The sequence below is a fragment of the Falco rusticolus genome, chromosome Z (assembly GCF_015220075.1).
Source record: "Falco rusticolus isolate bFalRus1 chromosome Z, bFalRus1.pri, whole genome shotgun sequence".
Classification (NCBI taxonomy): Eukaryota; Metazoa; Chordata; class Aves; order Falconiformes; family Falconidae; genus Falco; species Falco rusticolus.
In genome coordinates this window covers 81,987,744-82,008,759 of record NC_051210.1, presented here as the reverse complement: position 1 = coordinate 82,008,759, position 21,016 = coordinate 81,987,744, and the positions used below count along the sequence as shown (strand labels likewise).

The 21,016-nt window shown below is 44.6% G+C and overlaps 1 protein-coding gene across 2 annotated transcripts; it reads right to left on the bottom strand.

Annotated features, from left to right (window-relative positions):
- Positions 1-28: 28 nt before the first annotated feature.
- Positions 29-20,710, bottom strand: LOC119141636 (tetraspanin-36-like). 2 transcript variants are annotated; one of them, XM_037374122.1, is made up of 7 exons: positions 20,581-20,710; positions 5,978-6,169; positions 5,061-5,135; positions 4,507-4,602; positions 3,785-3,937; positions 2,969-3,052; positions 29-1,566 (listed from the first exon to the last, which is right to left on the bottom strand). In XM_037374122.1, the coding sequence occupies exons 1-7, from the start codon at positions 20,638-20,640 to the stop codon at positions 1,480-1,482; spliced, it is 747 nt and encodes a 248-aa protein (XP_037230019.1). In that variant the 5' UTR covers positions 20,641-20,710; the 3' UTR covers positions 29-1,479. The 2 variants fall into 2 exon arrangements, with proteins under 2 accessions (XP_037230019.1, XP_037230020.1); XM_037374123.1 differs by lacking the exon at positions 20,581-20,710 and adding an exon at positions 14,122-14,268.
- Between the last annotated feature and the right edge of the window lie 306 nt (positions 20,711-21,016).

Here is a 21,016-nt window from a genome sequence, read left to right as displayed (position 1 = left end):
TTGGGGCTATTGGTGGTTTTTTTTTTTAAATTGGCTTAGTTGGGGTTTTGGCTGGTTTTTTTTTTGTGGGGTGGGATACATAATTGGGTGGGATAAATAAACAGCTTACACTTAGCCCAAACTCCTCTCTTCTAATTAGCTACAAAGGTTTATTGCTAAAGGTAGACTGCTTATCTCTCCAAAGAAAGAAAATAAGCAAAACCTCTTCTTTTCCACAATTCCCTAGCAAAGAATAGCTCATAGCTCCCTCCCTCCCCCGAACCCCCTGAAGAACCAAAACAGATTAACATACAAATGAGATAAAAGGCCATTTCTGAAGCAGTGATGCAATCCTAGAAGTGACTGCATTCAGCAAACCTTAGAGGAGAAAGGAAAACTAACAAAGCACGAGTCGCCAGACAACAGTGAAATTGCTCAGTACAAGAATGCATCATCTTAACGTTTTTAGCAGTGGGAAGTGGCCAGACCTTCAGCAGCACCGGGAAGGCTGTGCTAGCCCCCCCTGCCCCCAGCCCCGTCTGCACGACCGCACCGAGTCAAGGTGCCTGTAGCTCCTGTCTCCCAGCATCGCAATAACTCTGGCAACTTCTACGTTGAACACAGAGACATGGTCTTTGTGTAGACAAACCATAAAAGCATCAGTACAAGAAAAAAAATAATATTCAAACCCCCTGCTTCATAAGCAATTTTAAATGTCAAATAATAATTTTAAAAAAACAAGCTAAAGAGAGATGTCCTGAGCTAAAAAGCTCAAAACACACATCCCCCTCCTACCCTGGGAATGTTCACATTTGCTAGCTGCTTCAAAACCCAACTCAAATTCCTCTTCTAGACTTTCAACATCGGGTTGTCTTGCACCAACAACCTCTGCTGGAAACTGAATTACAACATATGACCATGAGAAGGGGGAAAAAAAGAAAAAAAAATTAAAAATTATGAGTTTAATAGAAGCACCATGAGATATAGAGAAAACGTACTCTAACTCCGCATGTTTATGAAGAATATTTGAACCTGGCATTCTAAAGTTTCTTTTGCTTATTAAGCATGCCATGGGAATGATCTGACACTTGTGCAGACAACTGAAACCACTCCTGCTGTCTCAGTTCAGCGATCAAAAATACCATTTCTTTTCCATGGTTTAAGGGTAGAGGAAAGAACTTCGGAAGAAAGATTATTTCTGGAGTCTGTTACACCATCTGGTGCTATCTAAAGTCACAAATCCAAATCTACAATAACCTACATAAAGTTGTGGTATATGCAACATCAGGGTACATTACTGTGGGGCACTGAATGTTGAAATTGCCATTTCACATCACCCACAAGAAACCTTCCCAAATCAGTACACAACGTTCTTCCCACCTCATATACATAAAGTAAAATACTTAGCAAGAAGGTCATAAATCGTCCTTTAGCATTCATCTTTACAAGTCTATTTTATCATCAGGAAGCAAAAAAAAAAAAAGTGATCTTTGCATTTTATTAAGCAAACACCCCCGAGTAAAGAGGCTGATATCCACTGTCTTCTCTCCTGCAAGTAAGCACGCAGACACTCAGCATGCCAAAGAACTGAAAAAGAGAGTGCACAAGAGATTTAGTTTTGCTGTATCTTTTTGTTTCAGTCATCAGGCTCAACACCTATGTTAGACTTCTTCCTCATAGCAAGAACATTTATATTAAAAAACACTTTAAAAACACACCTACAGAAAGTGATTTATTTGCATATCAATTTCCAGTAATAGTTCCACCTCAACAGTTTCCTCCCTGGTTTCTCCCATTAATTTCTACATACACATACCTTATTGTGGGGAAAAATTTTAGTGAAAGTATGGGATTATTCTGGACTTAAAATTAGGTCTACAAAATATATAAGCATATAAAATATGCAAATAAAGATAGCACAGAATATGCAAAGGCAATCTTTGGAGACAATCACAGGAGAGATCATGATGGGAGAGTTCATCACACATAGTAATGGGACATGTAATGGGAGCTTAGAACTCATCACTTTTATAGAGGGAAAGGAAATGATGGAAACCTCATCACTGAGCAATTTATGCCCATGAGATCAAATACTGTAAACAATGATCTCTCTGCTAGGGCCAAAATTAAGAAAAGGAAAGTTTAATTAAGTCGAGTCCCAGTCCTGAGCTGACATCTGGACAGACTGGCTTCTGCCTTGAGTGCAGGAGTGGGGCATTAAACTGCAAATGTTCTGCACTGATTAAACTTACAGCCACTCTTCTACAGAGAGCAGATAGTCAAAGAAAAAACACTTTGCTGTTACTAGATGGTTCAAATCACTGCCAACAAGGAACAGGTTACTAATCTTGGAGAACAGGTACGGGGAACAATGACAAACCACCAGGCTTATGGGTCAAACCTTCACAAAGCTATGTAGGCATTTCTTTGATGTGTCAATTGTGAGGAGTTTTCCATCAGAGCATTTCAAATCTAATTTTCACCCACAAGATGATCTGTTTTCACATTTAATTTAATTCAGTCTTGTTAATCTATAAAAAGGCCCGCTGGTTTCACTCCTATTCATATTTCTAATCCATTTTGATTCCAAGTCTTCAAGCACAGGACTGTTCATTGGGTTATATCTAAAAACAAACTTTAATGAGGATTTTTTAAAATTCCAGTTAAATATAGAAAAAGTTGTTTTAATAAAGAATTCTAGATCCAGGCCTTTTAGCACACTTACCTTTTTGTACTTCCTACCAAAGGACCGAGATGGATTCTCAATTGACTTGCCATCCCAAATCCCCTACTAGCTTTTTGGATAACCCCCTCATCATTGGGCAGACAAAATGGAGACAAGTAAGAAAACAAGTGAGGAACAGAAGACCCAGTCTACTTCACAGCCAGAAAAAGACTGTAGGCTAATAGGACATGGTAGAAGAGAAAGCCCCAAGATCGAAGGGCAAACAGTATTATTTTTCACACAGGAAGCGACAGAAACATTTACCTTTACAATGGCAAACCCCAGGATTACAAGCATGGCGTAGCTGATAACGCTCTGCAGCCCAGACTCCAGCTCATCTGCACAGCCCTGCCATGAAAGAGATAACATGAAAACAAGTTAAAACATGTTAATTCAGCTGGACTTTTAAAAAAATATTTTTCTCCCCAACGCTTCAAAGGAAGCAGGATCTTGCAAGGCCTGTCTAACCAACCACTGCAGACCTGAGGGCTTCCATTCTTGTCTTCCAGAGCCAATGGCTTTTTGTTCTCCTCTTGCTTGAGAGGCACTGACAAACCACAATTCACTGACATTTTGCTGCTTCTCAGTCTCCTGTAGCTCAAGTGACTTAAAGATGTGCCCACAACCAGAGCCAGGAAGACCAGCAATGGTATCTATAAAAGTCAACTTAAGGGCTTGTGCCCCAGACTGAAGAACCTGGTATGCAGTTCTCCATACTCAGCATGGTCAATCCTAAAAGAGTTTCTTCCCCTACCCCAGATCTGTCTGAACTACTGTGTGTGCATAGCTAGTGCTCTGGCCTTGTCGTGTTGCTTCTGTAGCAAAATGAAATGGAGGAGTTACCAACAGACAGACATGACCAAATATCCAGACTGGTGCCTCTCTTTCGTCATGTAGGAGTTTTTATGGAATTAAAGAAGGAAGTTAGCTAGAGGAAAACCATGGGGAGAAAAAGGCTCAGGGGACAAACTGATGAAAAGAATTGGATGAAATTATCCCTAAACCCTGCCTGAAGTGCCTTCCTCTGGCTGGCTGAGAATGATCATGGCCCGGTTGTGAAACTGTGCCCTTTATCCTCACCCGTGTATTGAGTTCCTGTGGCTGATCCAGATGCCCTGTGCAGTTCTTCATCTCTTGCCTGCAGCAGCTCAGTGGGACGCTGTTGTTACCAGTGGAGTTAAACCACTGGGTGGTTGTCCAGTCGCTGTAGTTCTTTACCCCACAACAATGAAGCTGCCAAACACAGGACGGTTATGGGCATGTATGAATATATACAAACATGAATGCTAATGTTGAGTTAGACCTCTCTTGGGCATACTGGGCAGGAGCTGCCCTCAGTATGTGGCAGAATTACAAGTAGCAGTACTTCAGGAAAACAGCCGTAGATAAAATAGATCAACCTCCTTTCATACATTATTACCTCCTTACTGGTTTATTCTTTGTGACAGCTCTCACATGAAAGTGACAGGTTGCAGGACAGAGTCTTTTGTCATCTTTCTATTTTATGGTACGAGGTTCTTAGCAGCAGTTACTCAGATGTACTCATTTGGCTTGATCTAAAGGCTACTTGTGTTGGCGATATCACTCGTTTACATAGACTTTACACCAACAACCTCAAAATGCTAACGCTGCAGAGTGGGGAGCACCCTCATCTCAATCGCCTTGGAGAATCATGTGCTAGTGTTCACTGCTGCAGTGTTTACTGCTGAGTGTGGACTCTCTTCCCTGAGCCTAAATACCTTGTTTAGGGCCCAAGTGTTCTTTTCTAAATAATTCTCAGGACAATTTAAATATTTTCTTACCTGTTCTTGCAAGTAATTCACAACAGTAGACTCTGGATTATTCCCATCATACTTCTCAAAGACTGAGCGCATTGTGCCTTGCACATCAGTTTTTACCTATTTGGGGTGGGAACATACTGTTTTAACATGAGAGCTAAAAATTTTATCTAGTGGAAACTGCAAAAGACCTGTATTCCAACTAAGTCAGGGAAAAAAAAATAAATCCCCAAAACAAGCGATGTTTAGATAAAATGCAAGTGGCACTTAACCAGAATCATGTTCCTGGATCGAAGTTTGCCTCCCCTGATGGAAAAGCCCTCCACTGTGAGCATCAACAACTGTTTAATCCAATGTAGAGATTGTTGCGATGGCTGTCAGATAACTTTATGTATTTACCATGTTCCCAACAAAGACTGATCCACATACCAGATGGTGACATCCCCATTCCTGCTTGCCCTGTAGGCTGCAGGATAGGGGATGAAGTGCAAGAAAACTGGACATATCTAAATGCCCTAAAGATGCAAGATCTATTCTTTACTTTTAGGTTAGTACAGAGATGCTAATTCTTTGCTTACCTTTTCCCTGTAAACAAATCCCAGGACAAAAGCAGATACTTCTGCAACAAAGATAATCAGGATAATGGCCAAGAACTGAAATTTAAAGAGGGAGACTGTAAGGAAGAATTCCACAGCATTTCAATTCAATTGCACATTACCCATCACATGAATTTATAGTAGTAGGTTATCATTATCTGTTGTTGCCTCTCCAATCAAAACAGTTTCCGGAAAATAATTTAGAATAGGAAACTACTGTGCATGGCTGGGACTACGACTGCGGCTCCACACGATCTGTGCCCAATGTAGGCAGTTTCCTGAACACTGCCATGACATGGTCTGTGTGAAGAGCCTAGAAGACACTTCACAAGGGCAGTCTCAAACAGGACACTGCACAGATGAACCAGCAGCTGAGTTAGATATGTTGGGCACTGCCTGTTGAGCTCACATCGCCTTCAAGGTGTGAGTTGGGGGCCTGAAATTACTCAACATGAACCTTTCCAGCTTTTTAAAAATCATTCTAGAAGTCATTGAGGAGTACTTACAGGATTCAGAGAACTAAAGTCAGTAGAAAAATCTATCTGTTTTGCTTGCTTTGAAAATTCACTTCTGTTCCTACACCACCACCTTGCTTCTCAAAACTTGCTATTCTTCACACTCATCTCCAGCAAGCTAGCTGAGGCAGAGCCATGAAACTGTCCATGGCTGTGGGTACTTGTCTGTACAAGGCAGTGCCACCAATAATTTAGCCTGCACTTCACCACCAATCAGTGTGTCACAGCTCTATGTAACTCCCACAGAGGAGCAGTGCTTCAGCAGTATATTTCAGAATAATCTTTCACTTTCTGTCCTGTACATCCTGAGACGGTCTAGTGCAGCACCTCCCATACCATGCAACAGGGTGAAGAAGAGGACATGCAAGAACATGTACCACTCACCAGCCCTAGACCAACACGAGACTCCCGGAAGGTGGCACAGCAGCCGATCAACCCAATGATGAACATTATCACAGCAATGCAAATAATGATCATGGCTGGCAACAGAGCATACTTGTCCTGCAGAAAGTTGTCATAGCTCTTGTAGGTGTTAATGACATATGCCCCAACATAGCTGAGACCTGCTGCTGCTGCCTGAAATGCAATAAAGTAAATTATTAGCAGTCATCTATTAAGCATCTACCCAGGAAAGTAAACATGGAGCTTTTTGTAACGGTACAATTAATATTTCCACTTTAGAAGCAATGACTACAGAATGCAAAGATCTAGAAGAAAAAAATGCTGTCTGAAACTAGCTACCCATTCGAATTTTAACACCGAGAAGACAAAATTCACAACCCAGTATTCACTCCTCTATTAATGAACCACCACATTAACTGTGAAACACCAGAGTCTATTGACATGTGTCAGCCAGTGCCTCTGCAGAAGGCCAAGCTCACACTGCCTACCCAAGATCGCCCACATCCTACCCAATGCTGCATTTGCAGGAATCAACTTTTTAAGATGATCACTACAGGGGTGCGTTGTTAGTTTGGGGCTTTATTTTGAGAAAAAACTCATTCTTTACACTCTTACACAGCATTAACCACTAAAACAGGTACAAATATTCCTAGTCTCAGCAAAACACAGTCCCTGCTTGTCCTGGAGGAAACATTTCTGCAACCTCTGAAATAAAACTCTCCTCCAAAAAGGTGTTTTGCTGATTGAGGCCAAGATACAGTGCATCAGTGACAGCTGCCCAGCTAGCAGCCCTGGAAAACAGAGGCTTTTATGCACAGAACTGGGTACAGCCCTGGAAGTAGCACCAGAAGACTCAGCGATGCCTTGCCAATACCTCACCAATGGCATAAAAAAAAATTCTCTCAGGAGTTACAACAGCTCATCCATGCTCTATAATCCTGCAGCACAAGACAATGCCTATAAAATGAAACACCATCCATAACTCACATTCTGAAAACTTGAGGGAAACCAGTCTGTCTGTTTTCAATAGGCTACTGCTGGATTTCATCACACGGCTTATGAGCAGTTCATTAGTTCCCTCAGTGCTGAACGTTTTAATTAAAATCCAACACTCCTCACACTGGAGCTAGGACTTGCTAATTCCTTTACCTTGTTTGGCTCCTTCCCCTCCAGCCAGGTCTGGTGCCTGCCCTTCAATTACCTCCAAGCACAGGGAACAGCCTTCATTTCAGGCAGCTCCCATCCCACGCTACTCTTGCGTTCCTGGACGCTATCTGTACCTCAAAATTACCAGGATCAGGCACCCCAAGTGATGAAACCACCCTTAGAGACTTTCAGCACATCATGCAAGATCCTGCTGTGTTGGGGCTCAGATACGGCAGGTCCTCTACAAAGTGAGCTATTATAGGAAAAGCTATAGGATCCACCAGTTCTCAAGAGTGGGTTTTGTTCTTTTCTTCTCCACACGCACTGGGTTTTCAGGTGATGCTAATGATTAAAGCAGTTTGTAAAACTTCCTTTAACTTCCTCTCATTGAGGATAAGCTCTTTCCTGTTTCCCTGTCTGCAGGCATACAGTGACCAGGGCTTCTTCCTCCCAGCCCTTTTTAGGCATGCCGGGGAAAGATGCGACCACTTTAGCTCAAAGAGCACCGCTGCCTTCTCACTTCACCACCGTGAGCAACATCACCTCTTCTTTCTCCAACACTATGCTCTTGTAATGAAAGCGGGACAGGAAAAATCCCTGGAGTGGTAGAAGCACTAAAGGTGGAGCTAGGGACACCATGCCTCCATCCTGCCTTGCCTTCAATTGCACAAAAAGAGCGAGGTGTATGACTCAAAAAGCACATCCCGTATTTCTGGCCTGGAGAGCTGGATGCATGTGCAACTGTCCACCTATTATCCACTCTGGAATGGCACCATCTGTGCAAGGGCTGCCACCGAGAAGGAAGCAACACTCCCAGGCTAACTATCCATCACCGTGGAGAAAACGTGATGATGGGACTTGCCCAATATATCCTTTATTTCTAATATTTCCTGGGACCGTCGAGCACTGTGATTTGCCTTGTTGGCCCCAAACCCAGTGAAAACAATGCAGATTCAAGACAAGGGCTGCAGGGCCTTTTATTAACCACAGAACTGCTCTGCTTAGCTGGGCCAGCACCAGCTCAGAAAGCAGCTCATACAGTTCCTAAAAGGATTCAGAGTTTGGCCTCTGCTCCCATAGAAGCTGTGGAAAACATCCAGGTGACGGCAGCAGGAACAGCATGATGCTCTGGGTTAACTTTAAAACTTCTCCCTACTTAGCACTGTGCATGACTGAAAGCATTACATGAATAATGCTGCAGTTAGTTACTGTCAGCCTTCCAAACCTGACTGCAACCCCTGACTGCATTTGTGGCTGGGTTTTGAAGCCTTCCTGGTAAACATGGGTATGGCTGGATAGTAATGGTATTCTGGTTTCTCAGTTTTTGGGGAAATTTCAGGCAGATGCATGTACTAAGTCATAACCCTTCCCGATGAATACAGACACAATATGGCGACGATCCCAGCCACTGTACTTGTACCCCAAAATCACCTCATCCTTGGTCTCTGTGCTGCTGCCATCACTGCAAACCTAATGCAAAGTGTAGTTATGGCTTTACAAATTCCAGACTAGAGGCAGTACTGCCAGGCAGTCACCCCAAAGCAAAGGTGAAGCCGGCCACTAGCAGCACAAAGCCTCCTGCACATGCACTTTTAAACCAAGTGCTTGAATCTGGGCATAGCCACTAATGAGAACATTTTTCCTGAGACCATCAGCCCTGGGTACAGCTCAGTGCCGACATTCAGATGTCCCACCACAGCTGTCATCAACCAGGTGCCTGAAGCTCCAGGAGACAACCAGAAGGACTGAGAGACCCTCAGAAAGGTTCGTGGTAGAGGAAAGTAGTGCCTGGAGGAAGGGAGCTGGAGTGACTACCACAGGGAAGGCAGCACAGACTAAATAGCTGGGTACAAAAAGGCATAAACCATGTTTTTGGCAAGTAAATCAGTCATCCACATTGAGTGTCAATGACACGTCAAAATGTGCGCAATGAAACAGCCTTGTGACTTAGGTAATGTGCAAAGTGTATGTCTTCAGTGAATGTAAAGCCCTGCTCTTCTGCCTAACTCTAGCCCCAGCCTTTGCAAGTACTTCTGTACTTCTAAAGACAGTCTGCCTCAAAATTTAATCTTCCTATAGGATTTTTTACACCAAAGAACCCCCAATATTTCTATTATCCTTCTGCAAGCACTTTAGACAACAGACACATTCTTCATCTCTCATCTATAATTTAAAACTGGTTTTCTACCTATTTTCAGTGTGGTCACTGCACAATGCAATGGAAGTATGCACAAGAAATGCTAAAGACCGAACAACCGCACAAAACTACGAAAAACCTTGTTGCTACTAAAAGGCTACCACAACTTTTAAAAAAAGGAAACAGAACTGTGAAGCCAGTTCACAGAAGTCCCATAAAGACAGGGCTAGCAAAGCTCCACAACAATAAGCCAACATCAGAGGGTCCAGTCTTGAGTTCAAGGAGATACTTACCTAAACTTTAGCAATGCAAATATAGACCAGCACTTTCACAGTTGGCTTTATTGCAACATCCAGGATTGTCTGGGTTCTGGTCAGAGACAAAACACTGCCAGCAAGAGGTCTATTATAATTTCTGAACTTCTGCTTCCAAGCAGAAAGAGGAAGTATAATGAGGTAAAATTAAAAGACTCTGGGTAAAGATCTGGCTTAAAGGAAGTTCACATTTTTCCCCACAAACTGAGATACAACCACAACTTCACCCATTGTTCTTAATTCAAAGTGAAGGTTTTGAAGCCTGGAAGAGCAGGGTCACTCAGGAGTGGAAGGCATTTCAGCTAACAGTCTATTCCCTGTTTTATTTTTGCAGATAAGTCCCAGAGGCAAACTTCAAAAGCAAGGATGAAAAATATTTCAGGACATAAATCTAAACTCTCTCCATAAGCCTTCCCAGTATTTAAGGCAAGTTCAAAATCTGCTGGAAGGATTTTCCAACACTGCAAAACCTTCAGCCCTTTCCTAGATCTAAGATGAAACTTCTCTAGAAAAAAAATACAAGAAATGTCCTGTGCACTGCTGGAGACAGACCTTAAGTCTGTTAATTATGCCTAATTAAACAGATCTCTGTTGGATCTCAACAAAAAGTATCTTTCACAATTTTTTTCCCCAAAATTTTTTCACAAATCTTTCACAGTTTAAGCATCTACTTTTGGGGAGAAAGATCAAGGAATTCCTTCTTCATAATTAATCAAACACTTTCTCAAACACATCTAAAATTACACATAAGGTTGCCAGAATTATACCAAGAAATTCACACTAGAAATTGTTATTTTTCTTTACAGTATTTTTTTTTTTCATCTCCTGCTTGGATGTTTACTTTCAGAAGAACTCTGTGCAGAACAGGATCGTGCAATGCATGGAAGAGGCTTGGCTCAACACAGCTGGCACAAACCTCAGCGCAGGCAGCCAAGGAGTGATGCAAGGCTGATACGGGAGAACCAGTTCACCTGGTCTGTGGGGCTGCACTGCTGCTGGCAAGTAGCTGTGATCTGCCAGTGACGCAAGCAGAACATCCTAACCTTACCCCTTCCTCCCCAAACACCACCAGCTGACTTACCGGGGCTCCAGGAAACGCTGCTGCTATTTCTTTGTGACCCTGATGATTCCCATAAGACAAGCTGAAGACATGAGGCAAATGCAAATTTTGCAAGAAAGCCCCATTTCACAGCTGAGCAACAAAGCTGCAACTGTTTCTGCTGTCTCACCCACCACAGCTCACATGGTTCAAGGACCTAACACCAGAATTACTTGCTTTTTCGTATCCTGTGCCCCTGACAGAAAGCAGAGATCTTAAATTGTTTGAGTGCAAACAATGAACTCCTTCTTGGGGTTGAGCAAAAAGAAAGCAAAGCTGTAACGACTGGATTTTCCTAGGCTGGTAATTGCAGCAGGATCGGGGCAAGGGTACTCACCCCTTCATCCACCTCTTCCATACTTAGCCCAGCTGGCTGAGCCAGGGAGGCAGGTACACAGTGATGCTCTGCTGCAATAATCTATGTAACAAGCTGAAACTCCCTCCAGCCAGATAATGATGCACACATAGCACTGTGAACATTCAATCTTACCCGAGAAAGAGAAGCAAACAAGACTGGATGGTTGTAAGGAGCCTGTGCTGCCTCACTAATGCAGATCAGGACAGCTGCTGGAAAACAGGAGATTTTATATATTTTTAAAGTACAGCAAGATTTTTACATTGTATCCCACTGACAGAAGGGGAATTTTTAATATGCTGCTAACCATGAGCCCCTGCCCTTCATGCAAATACTTCACAACACTTTATCAGTGTCACAGCCATAGCTAAGGGCCCCTTAGAGTTCCCTCTATACAACTGCTCTGAAAAAGAAAAAAATAAAATTTGCATCTATCGGTCAGGCAGAACAGACATTTTTCTACTTTCCCCCTTTGTTTTAAGAAGCTGACCTTACATGATAGCTGAGAACAGAGGTTTGTGTTTATTCACATTTATCAGCATAAGCTTCTCTGTCCCCTGACAAACCTAAATAAAATACAGTAAAGGAGCCAAACTAGTAGCTATGAAATTAAAAAGCAGTGGGTTTAGTTTTGAGGTTTTTTTGAAGGCTTCTCCCAGCACCCTCCAGGTGCAGAGCGTTGATTTCATCATTTGCTCTGTTAACGTGGTCAGTATAGGAATTTCTTTTTAAAAGGCTGGTCTGTTAAATACAGAGTGACAAAGCTATAGCGTTAAAAGGAAAAGCCACAGTGCAAAAGTTGGCCTGATTTGACTTTGTCCCACACCATTAACTTTTTATGGTTATGGGCAAAGGAAGTTATGGTAAATATTACTGTTTATCTTTAAAGAGTAATAGCAGTTGTTGAACTATCAATATCCACACAAACATTTTCTGAATCATTGCCTTCTAGTTCTTCATTAGACAACTGGCTCACAGAGATGTTTTAGCTAATTTTAAGGCTTGAAAGCCACCTTTTTTCACCAGTATCTTTGCATAGCAGTGATTTAAGTCAGATAACCTCACCCAATACAACACCTGATGCTGATGTTTTGCCTTTGGATCCAACAGCTGCATTCACTGGGATGCTATCACCCTTTCAGCAATTTTTATTTGCCAGAGGACAGATTAAGATATCATCTTCAATTATTAGTTTGCCAACTGTTTGGCTCTGTTGCGCTGTCCCCATGCTCCCCATATCTAGAATCAAGCCCCAGCCACACTGCTCTTAGTTACAGCTGCAGAGCCCCTCCTTATCACAGAAGACAGTCCTTGTCTTTGGGGTTTTTTGTGCACAGAAAAAGTTTTGATTTACCTTGACACGTAAATCCTCTGCTGAAAAGGGTTTGCACAACATTTCCTCCATAAATAATTTATTAGTTAACAGCCCACGTGCATGGCAAGGGGAATTACACTTTCCAGCTCTTACTACTGCTTTATTGTACTACAAGTTTTATTCTTCCCATTTGCCACCAGATTTTCAAGTCCTCCCTAGCTGCTGTGTTACTCCATTTCCATGGATTCAACAGGTTTTCTAGTGACTTCAGTGGAAAACAAAGGCACTGAGCACATCTGAGAAAGCCTTCTTCATTTTATGCTCGCTTTAATGACTTTACAACTCCTGTTTAAAAATCCACTTAGCCCATACGGACCATGCAGCTCCGCAGACGTGAGAGTGTCCCTTCACCCAAGGCACAGCTGTTTATTCCCCAGCAATTAGGGCAACCCTAGCTGAGCGCTTCCCATCCCACCTGCACAGATTCCCTTTTTCTGTCCCAGGTTTAAAACTCTGCCAGCCAGGAAGGCCCTCCTGGCCTCAGCTACCGTTTCCAACCCTGCATATGGTATTCATTTCTCTGAACAATAAATTATTGCCACACTTATGTTGACTGTTTCATCCAGGACAGTGTGTGACCCTCCTTACAGGCTAGGAGCCTCCACCTGCAGCACAGAGCAGCAGGCAGGCTCCGGCATGTCCACCCGATAGCCACACAGGCAACAACTGCTATGGAGGGGATGCACCCACCATCTGCCACAGCTCCCAGCCACCGCCAGACAGGCTGGCCATGCACGAGCGCAGGAGGTCACAGAAGCACAGAAGGGTTGGGGTGGGAAGGAACCTCAGGAGATCATCTGGTCCAACCCCTTGATCAAGCAGGGTCACCTAGAGCTGGCTGCCCAGGACCATGTCCAGATGGCTTTTGAGTATCTCCACGGACGGAGATTCCAACACCTTTCTGGGCAACCTGTGCAAGCACTTGGTCACCTTCACAATGAAAAAAATGTTTCCTGATGTTCAGAGAGACCTTCCTGTGTTTCAGTTTGTGCCCATTGCCTCTGGTCCTGTCACAGGGCCCCACTGAGAAAAGCCTGGCTCATCCTCTTGGCATCTTCCCTTCAGGTATTTACATACATCAGTAAGATCCCCCTGAGCCTTCTCTTCTCCAGGCTGAGCAATCCCAGCTCTCTCAGCCTTTCCTCACAGAAGAAATGCTCCAGTGCTGTCATCACCTTCATTGCCCTCTCCAGCACATCTGTCTCTCTTCTACTGGTGAGCACAGCACCCCAGACATGGCCTCACCAGTGCTGAGGGGAAGGATCACCTCCCTCCACCTGCTAGCACCACTCCTCCTGATGCAGCCCAGGGTACCCTCCACTTTCATGCAGCAGGGGCACATTGCTAGCTCACAGTCAGCTTGGTGCCCACCAGGACCCCCAGAGCTTTTTCTGCTAAGCTGCTTTCCAGGACACACATGGCTCTGCTCCCCACTGTCCCACAGCTCCTTTAGTTTCTGAGGCTTTGGGAGCCCATAGCTTCAAATCTTTCCCCACCTCCTACTAGAAAGAAAAGCAATTTAAGAACTTTCTGTCTTCCCTCAGACTCTCAAGTTGTGAAAAGATTGATTTGCAAAATAATAAAAAAATACTGAACTTAGCAAGTTGGCTTTGGATTGGAACAAAAAGCACCGAAGCTGTGAGCCCCTACCAAGCTGTCTTTGATTGCCAGCAGCACCAACAGCCCCAGGAGAGACTTACCACTGATCTCGTGCCAGTCATTAGCCACAACTTCAAAACCTTTAAACCAGTCTCCTCATGCGAGGTACAGAAGTGGGACCTAACCAACAAAACTGTACTGAGCCTACTTACACAAAGCCATGGGAAACTCTTCAATTTGTATTATATCTAAATATTCAGCTGAGATGTACAACTATGGGGCATGTTTTGGCTTGCCTTCAAAACATGCCGCAGGGCTCCTCAGTGGCTACAGTCGGAAGCGCTTGCTTTTTCCTTTTCTTTCTCAAATGAAAACAAGAAGCAGCAGCCAAAAGGCTCTGAAAACCTGTGGCTCTTTTAAGGGAAAAAGAAAACCAACAAAAACTAAACCGACATCCACTGCCAGTTTCTACATGCTGCAAACCGACACTCTCAAGAGGGGATCCTGGTTTTAGTGGTTTGTTTTCAAGTTATATTAAATAAATGTTTTCCTTAGAGTTGTCCAAGCATATCTTCTTCTCTTCCCCAAGCCTAACTCCAGGGTTATTTTCCCATCCCTAAAAGCCAGCACATATCCTACGAAGCATGAAGATTGTCCTTGTGGAGACTGCACACCAGTGCAAAGCAAGGAATCGCGCCCCAATCCTCTGACTTACAATACTCAAACTCCTGCCTTGCGGCCAGTGTGCTGCTGCTAAAACCGAAAGCAAAGCAACATGCACCTCTGAGGACACCAGGACCACTGTTAGGAGAAAACAGCAGCACCCATTTCACTCTTACTCTCCCCAAATACAGACACAGACTGCAGGGCAAAAGCTTGCTGCGAGTGTAACTTTAGCTGAGCATGGATGGATTTATCAGCCACTGCCAAGCTGTTTCGTATCTGAAGGGCCAGTTCAGACACAAAACACCCTCTAGTTCAACATTTGCCTTCACAACCACCCCAGTTACTTGATAAGCTGTTCCTGGCTCAGCCACCAGATCATGTGACTAAACTGAATAGCAAACAGTGGAGCTAATCCAAAAGCCTGGGGAAACTTCTCAGAGCTGGTACAGGGCAGACACCTCTAATCTGCCCTGAAATATTGTCACCCAGGTGAAAGGGAAGGGGCGCAGGCAGCAGGGCCACGTGACTGTTGCGTGCCTCTTCCCGTAAGGAAAAGGATCCTGCCAGCTCCAACGGTAAAGCAAATGCAGCTTGGCGGTGCAACACTTTCAAGGAAAATGAAGGAAAGGCCCAGTTCATACATCAACTACAGGAAAGAGACACTTTCTATTCCCCCTGGATAAAGCGTCTTCCAGCTCTGAGCTTCTTGCAAAGGGGTAACGAAATGGGACCTCTCGAGCAGCTGTAATTTTCAGAGGCAATTCTACAACACCAGACCTCTGGTTTCAGAGACCTGCCAACTGTGAGACTTGTGAAGAGACCAAAGTGTGTTTAGGGCTGGATCCGTAACTCGGCCATCTAACAGGTGTTTTCACAGCCTCAGGGACTGCTGGGGACAGTCCAACCAAGCTTGTTCCTCAGAAGTGCACAGGAAACAGTAATATTTCTCACACAGCACCGACATCTTAAGTTTTAATTTTGCCCCTATACATCCAACAAAGCACATTTTCCTGAAAGTCAGTTCAGTTCTGCTTCCCGATTTTGGGCAGAATAGTTAAAAATAAAATGGAACTTTGCCCTTTCAAGGCATGCTCAAGTGAATCATGCCAAAATGTCTAAATCCTGCATCAAGCCCCAGTATCAGCTTTGTACAGTGACCACTCTGGCTCTGCTTTCCTCCCATAGTTCAGCAACAAGTTCACAGCAGAGCTAGAAATGAACCCACCCCTTCCCACCCAACACTTCTCATGCTGGGTCAAAACGTCCCCCAGCCCTTCCCAGCTCATCACTCCATGGGTCCCAAGGGCCCCCAGACAGTGCCATGGCTCCATCAGAGGGACAGAAACAAGAAGCCCAGAGGGAAACCAGTCCGGAGCCCTTTCAGAAGTGGATGAACAACCACAGCTTTACTCACTGGATGTACAAAAAATGTAACTATAATAAAGATCTTGGCCAAGCAGCTTTTTCCACCATGGACACTGCTGTGAGTCAGACTGACCCTGTGGCCCATCAGTGTCGTTCCCCTGACCCAGACTGAGGAGGAGAGCTTCCACAGCTTCACGTCTTCCTGTCAAGTTTCACACAGAGCATTAAAACCTGGCAGAGCTGCCTGTCCCCCACTGTCACATACAGCAGGCAGCTACAGGCAGGATTAAGGATTTGCCTAAGAACAGATGGAGGAAAGGTGAGAAACAGGTCACAGGGCTGCTGACACCCAGACCTCTAATGACTCTTTGAAGAATACCTCCATCCTTAGAAATAAATGTGTTTATAGCACCAATAACCTCCAACACAGCTTTTGCTATTCACATTTCTAATCCCATTGAGGGATTAAAAATTATCCTCCTCGTTGTTTTTTTTCATTTGTTTTTTTAAGTATCCTGATTTCTCACTGACTGAGGCTTCAGAACAACCATTCCCAAACCAGCCATCACCAGCATGAGTGATTTCAAACCATTCACACCTGCAGGAACTTTTTTTCCACAGATAAATTTATTCTTCCCAAGTAATTACTAAAAATTACTTAGAAGTGATACCACAGCAATATTACCATTGCTTAAGCTTCCAGTACACCATCTCACATCACTCAGCAAACCACCGTTAGGTTGAAAACTAGTAGCTTTTAGTCTTGGATGCATCCAGAGCAAAGGAGTTAAGATTATGTACAGACCAAATACTCCAGGATGCCCAGACCAGCTGCTCAAAGCACAGATGATACCAATACCCCAAAACACCTTTGGTTCACGCTCCTTGGAAATGCCTACACCACAAATCTGAAGATACCTGCAAAAAACAGGTGCTGTAGGGTGCTGGAGAGGACAGAGAAGGGAAACGGGACAACGGTCACTGTGAGCTTTGCTAGGACTAGGCAAGAAGGCAAACCCCCACTCTAGTCTCTGGTCAATGGGTGACTCTTGTAACCATCTGGAGTCAAACCCCAACCAAGAAACTGCAGTTCACACCTCTTGTTAGCAAAGAGGCAGAACGCAGCTGGGTCTTCTGAAGAGTCAGTAAAGCTCCTGAAGGACCTGTAATCAGTTCAGGTGCACCCTGAGTGTGTGTGGGTGCAGAGGGAGCCAGGGATCAGCTGGGGAAATCCGAGCCTGCCCTCACTTCTCACAGGTAGAGCACACCCTGCTAGAGACCAGCACTGGGATCACTCTCCTGGCCTTCTCATTCTTGAACAGTCCTGTTGCTGTCATCAAATCAAATTCTGCTCTCTCAAATCCACCAGTTCTGCTAAAACCTCCCAGGGAATCTTATCTGTGTCCTCCTCCCTGCCCTTGGGTAAGCGAAGCAAGGCTGCAGATGTGCCTACCTCTCGTAAAAAGTGAATGGGAAACTCGGGCAAACAGTATTATCACTGCAGCAACACGTAAGGTGGCCTTCTCACAATAAAATACCCAGGACTCCTGATGGACATCAAACCCTCCTTGAAAGGAGAGGCCTGTTTAGTGACAAGGAAGCTGAGGCAAGCAAGCAAGGTTCTAACAGCTGAATTCAGCAGTACAGTTTTGGAGTAAAGAAGGAGGGTTAGAAGAAAAGCAATCCAGGAGGGTGTTTAGGTCACATTATACAGAAATACCAGAGCACAAAACTTCCATCCAGTTTTAAAATTGCCAGTTCCTTCCCTCAGACCAGCAAGTGACTCCCCAGCATTTCACCTCTCTCCTTGAAGGAGCATCACAACATCCCACTCAGCCAAGTCCCCTCACAAGATATTGCTAAGAACATCAGCATCTCCTCTGACCTTTCCTTTCCCTCTTTTAGGTTCCACAAGTTAAACCATCATCCCCAGTCTTCACCTAGAACAGGCCAACACCCACTTCCTAAAATAACCACACACTTGGACCTAATTAATAGGTGCTAAAAAGCAAAATTGGAGGTGGGCAGACCTCCCATAGCTTGAAGCACCACCCTTAGTAACTGTGTAGTTGAAACACTTCAATTAATGCCTTGTCTGGGGGTATGCACACCTACAGCACGCCGGATCTCACCCCTCACAGCAGAATGCTCTGCAGATAATGATGCTGAGCCTGGTAGGTAGGAGAGAAGTTACTTTTTCCATCTAATTTAGGAAGCCCCTATTTGTCATCCTCAAAAATCTGTCTTTCTTCACTCCTGCACAACGATAACAGAGATCCAGAAGAGGATTTATAGGCTTTTTAGGACACTTCCAAGCAATAGCCTTTGTCAAAGCACTATAACTGCACTGTCTGCTGAATACGCAGGTGGTGGATTATTTTCCATAATAATTTCTAAGCTGGGCAAGATTTGCATCGTGCAATGCTTGAGCATGAATACTTGTTAGAGAAGGATTCTAATGCTCCTTGCAAATCTTGTGTTTTGATAATGATCTGAAGCCTTGTACTTGTAGAGTCCCAACTGTTTAGAAGTGTTCTGAAAGAGCATATAAGAAGAGTCAGTTCCTCCTTCCCCACCCTCCTAAAACCTGAATTCCAGGTTCTGCAGTTCTGCGGCAGAAATGTGATTATTACCACACATAATGGAGGCAGCAGTGTCTAAATGCCACAAGCTTTGGGGTTGCATTGCTCTCCCTAGGATTAAAAAAAAAACCAAAGGGCTGGTCTGGGTCACCCCAAATTCCGAGGCTACAGACATGCAGAAGGATAATAGCTGATGGTCTGTGGATCCAGATGACCTAATAGCTTCAATCACAATTAAGAGAGTTCCCCTACAACAGATGTAAAGGTACCACAGACATTTCTAGGAGGACAAAAGGCTGGTTTTCGATTTTTAAAAAGCCAAGCAATGATGATAACCTGAGGTATGCCTGAGCTGAAGCTCTGGGGATTTCCACATAGAAATAATGAGATGCTCCAATATTTCTCTACGTGTATTTCAAAAAAATGACCACAAACCAAACATACACGGTGAGCTCACATTAATTGACACACAGGAGTAGACATGTCCTCCTGCGCTGTTCAGGCTAGCAGCATGAGAGCTACTTGGAACACATGCAGCAACAAATTGTGCTGACAGGCACAGGACTGGAAGGGAACAAACAAGCTCCTCACTACAACCAGCAGCAAGGCCCCTATTTACAAAACAGGGGACAACACCCCATGAGACCTCAGGGTTTAATTCAAGCAGGTTTTCCCATTCCTTTTATTTAACACATACACACACACAGAGCTCTCTCTTTGGGAAAAATCTGGTTCTTTTTAGTTCTCCCTTGCTATAGAAAAGTCCTCTGCCTTCCCCATTACCTAGCCTTGCTCGGGCAGGGCCATGGGAGAACAGCCCCTAACCTGAGCTGTGCAGCACCCAACCCTCACTCTCAGGCTACTACCATCACACTGAAAGCATCCTTTGCAAAACACTGCTTTGAAAATACTTAAGTGCTACATAGCAGATGAGAACGCTCAAACCACGCTACTGATACACATGAGGTTTCCTTCCGAGAGCAGCACACAAATCCCTGGGTGATGACAGGGGGTTACACAGGGGAAGAACCGGAGACTGGTTACCAAAATTACCACCACCTCTTCTGAGCAGCCACCCACCCCAGGCCCTACTGTCCCCATCACAAGGCTGCCATGCCACAAGCCTGCAATGCTGAGTCCCCCAAAACAACAGGGTTTAGATCAGGGGTCCTCAAACTACGGCCCCCCCAGGGTCCTCAATCCGGCCCCCGGTATTTACAGAACCCCCTGCCCCCCCCTCCCCCGCCGGGACTTGGGGGGGAAACCAAGCAGCTGCAGATGAATTCCTGCCACTTCATCTGCGCGCCGGTCCCTGTGTTTAGTAAGTTTGACGACCCCTGGCTTAGAGTAAAAGGTATGTAACCCCACCCTCTTTTTTTTTTTTTTCCCCCTAATGATTGAGGAAGTGATTTGGGAAGGCATAATAATACCAGAACATCGTTGGAACAAAGTTCTCAGCCATTTTCCTCCCCCAGATACTCCGCACCCCAAACTGGGAGGGCAGCCCCTGCGCAATGCTTGCACCCTGCTGCAGCCAAGCAGCTCCATTTGTTTCCGATCACAAAATTAGCCTGTAGCTTGCTTTAACAACACATCTTTAAAACCCACTATTAAAAAAACCTACTACATTAAAAACACCTTGTCAAAAAGAAAAAAAAAATTTTCTTAGAAACTTAAAATACCATATCTTCTTGCTTTTTAGAAATAAATATGTAGAAAAAATATGTATTTTCCTATAGGAATGCATGAGTCAGCTGCACACCGGTAAACTAAAATGCCTGATTAACTCTGGAAACACTGATTAAGCAGAACACGGTCGTGTCCCACAGCACCGGCTCCCTCTCCCAGAGCCCTCTGTCGCACCCAACACCCGGGGCCACAAACCCCACGTAAACCACGCGGGTCCGAGTCCACACCCCCGGGTCCCCTAGCATCCCGCCACGGTACCCAGAAGGCGAGGCTCAGCAGCAACAGCACGGTCTTGGAGGTGATCACGCCGCAGTCCATGGCGTGGGGCAGAGGGCGCAGGTCTGGGGCTCAGGAGCTGGCAGGCTGTGGTCCCGCGTGGGGCCGCCCCCCGGCCCGCCCCGTCTCTTCCCACCCACGGGAAGGCGGTCAGTGTTTCCCCTGGCTAACGAGGCAGTTTCCCAAGCAGGCGTTTGGGGAGCACCGGGAGCAAATGTCAAAGCAAATTATTGTTGACTTTGACGTGGTGGTATGGGGTTTTTTTGTTCGGTGGAGTTTTGTGTTTTGTTTTTTTTTTTTAACTTTTGCAACTTTCAACCTCAGTTAAACAGAGATTTTGTGAAAACCTCTCACCATGGCTAAAAGTTTCCATTAATTCTGCCTTCCCAGGCAGCTAACCCACAGCAGAATATCTCTC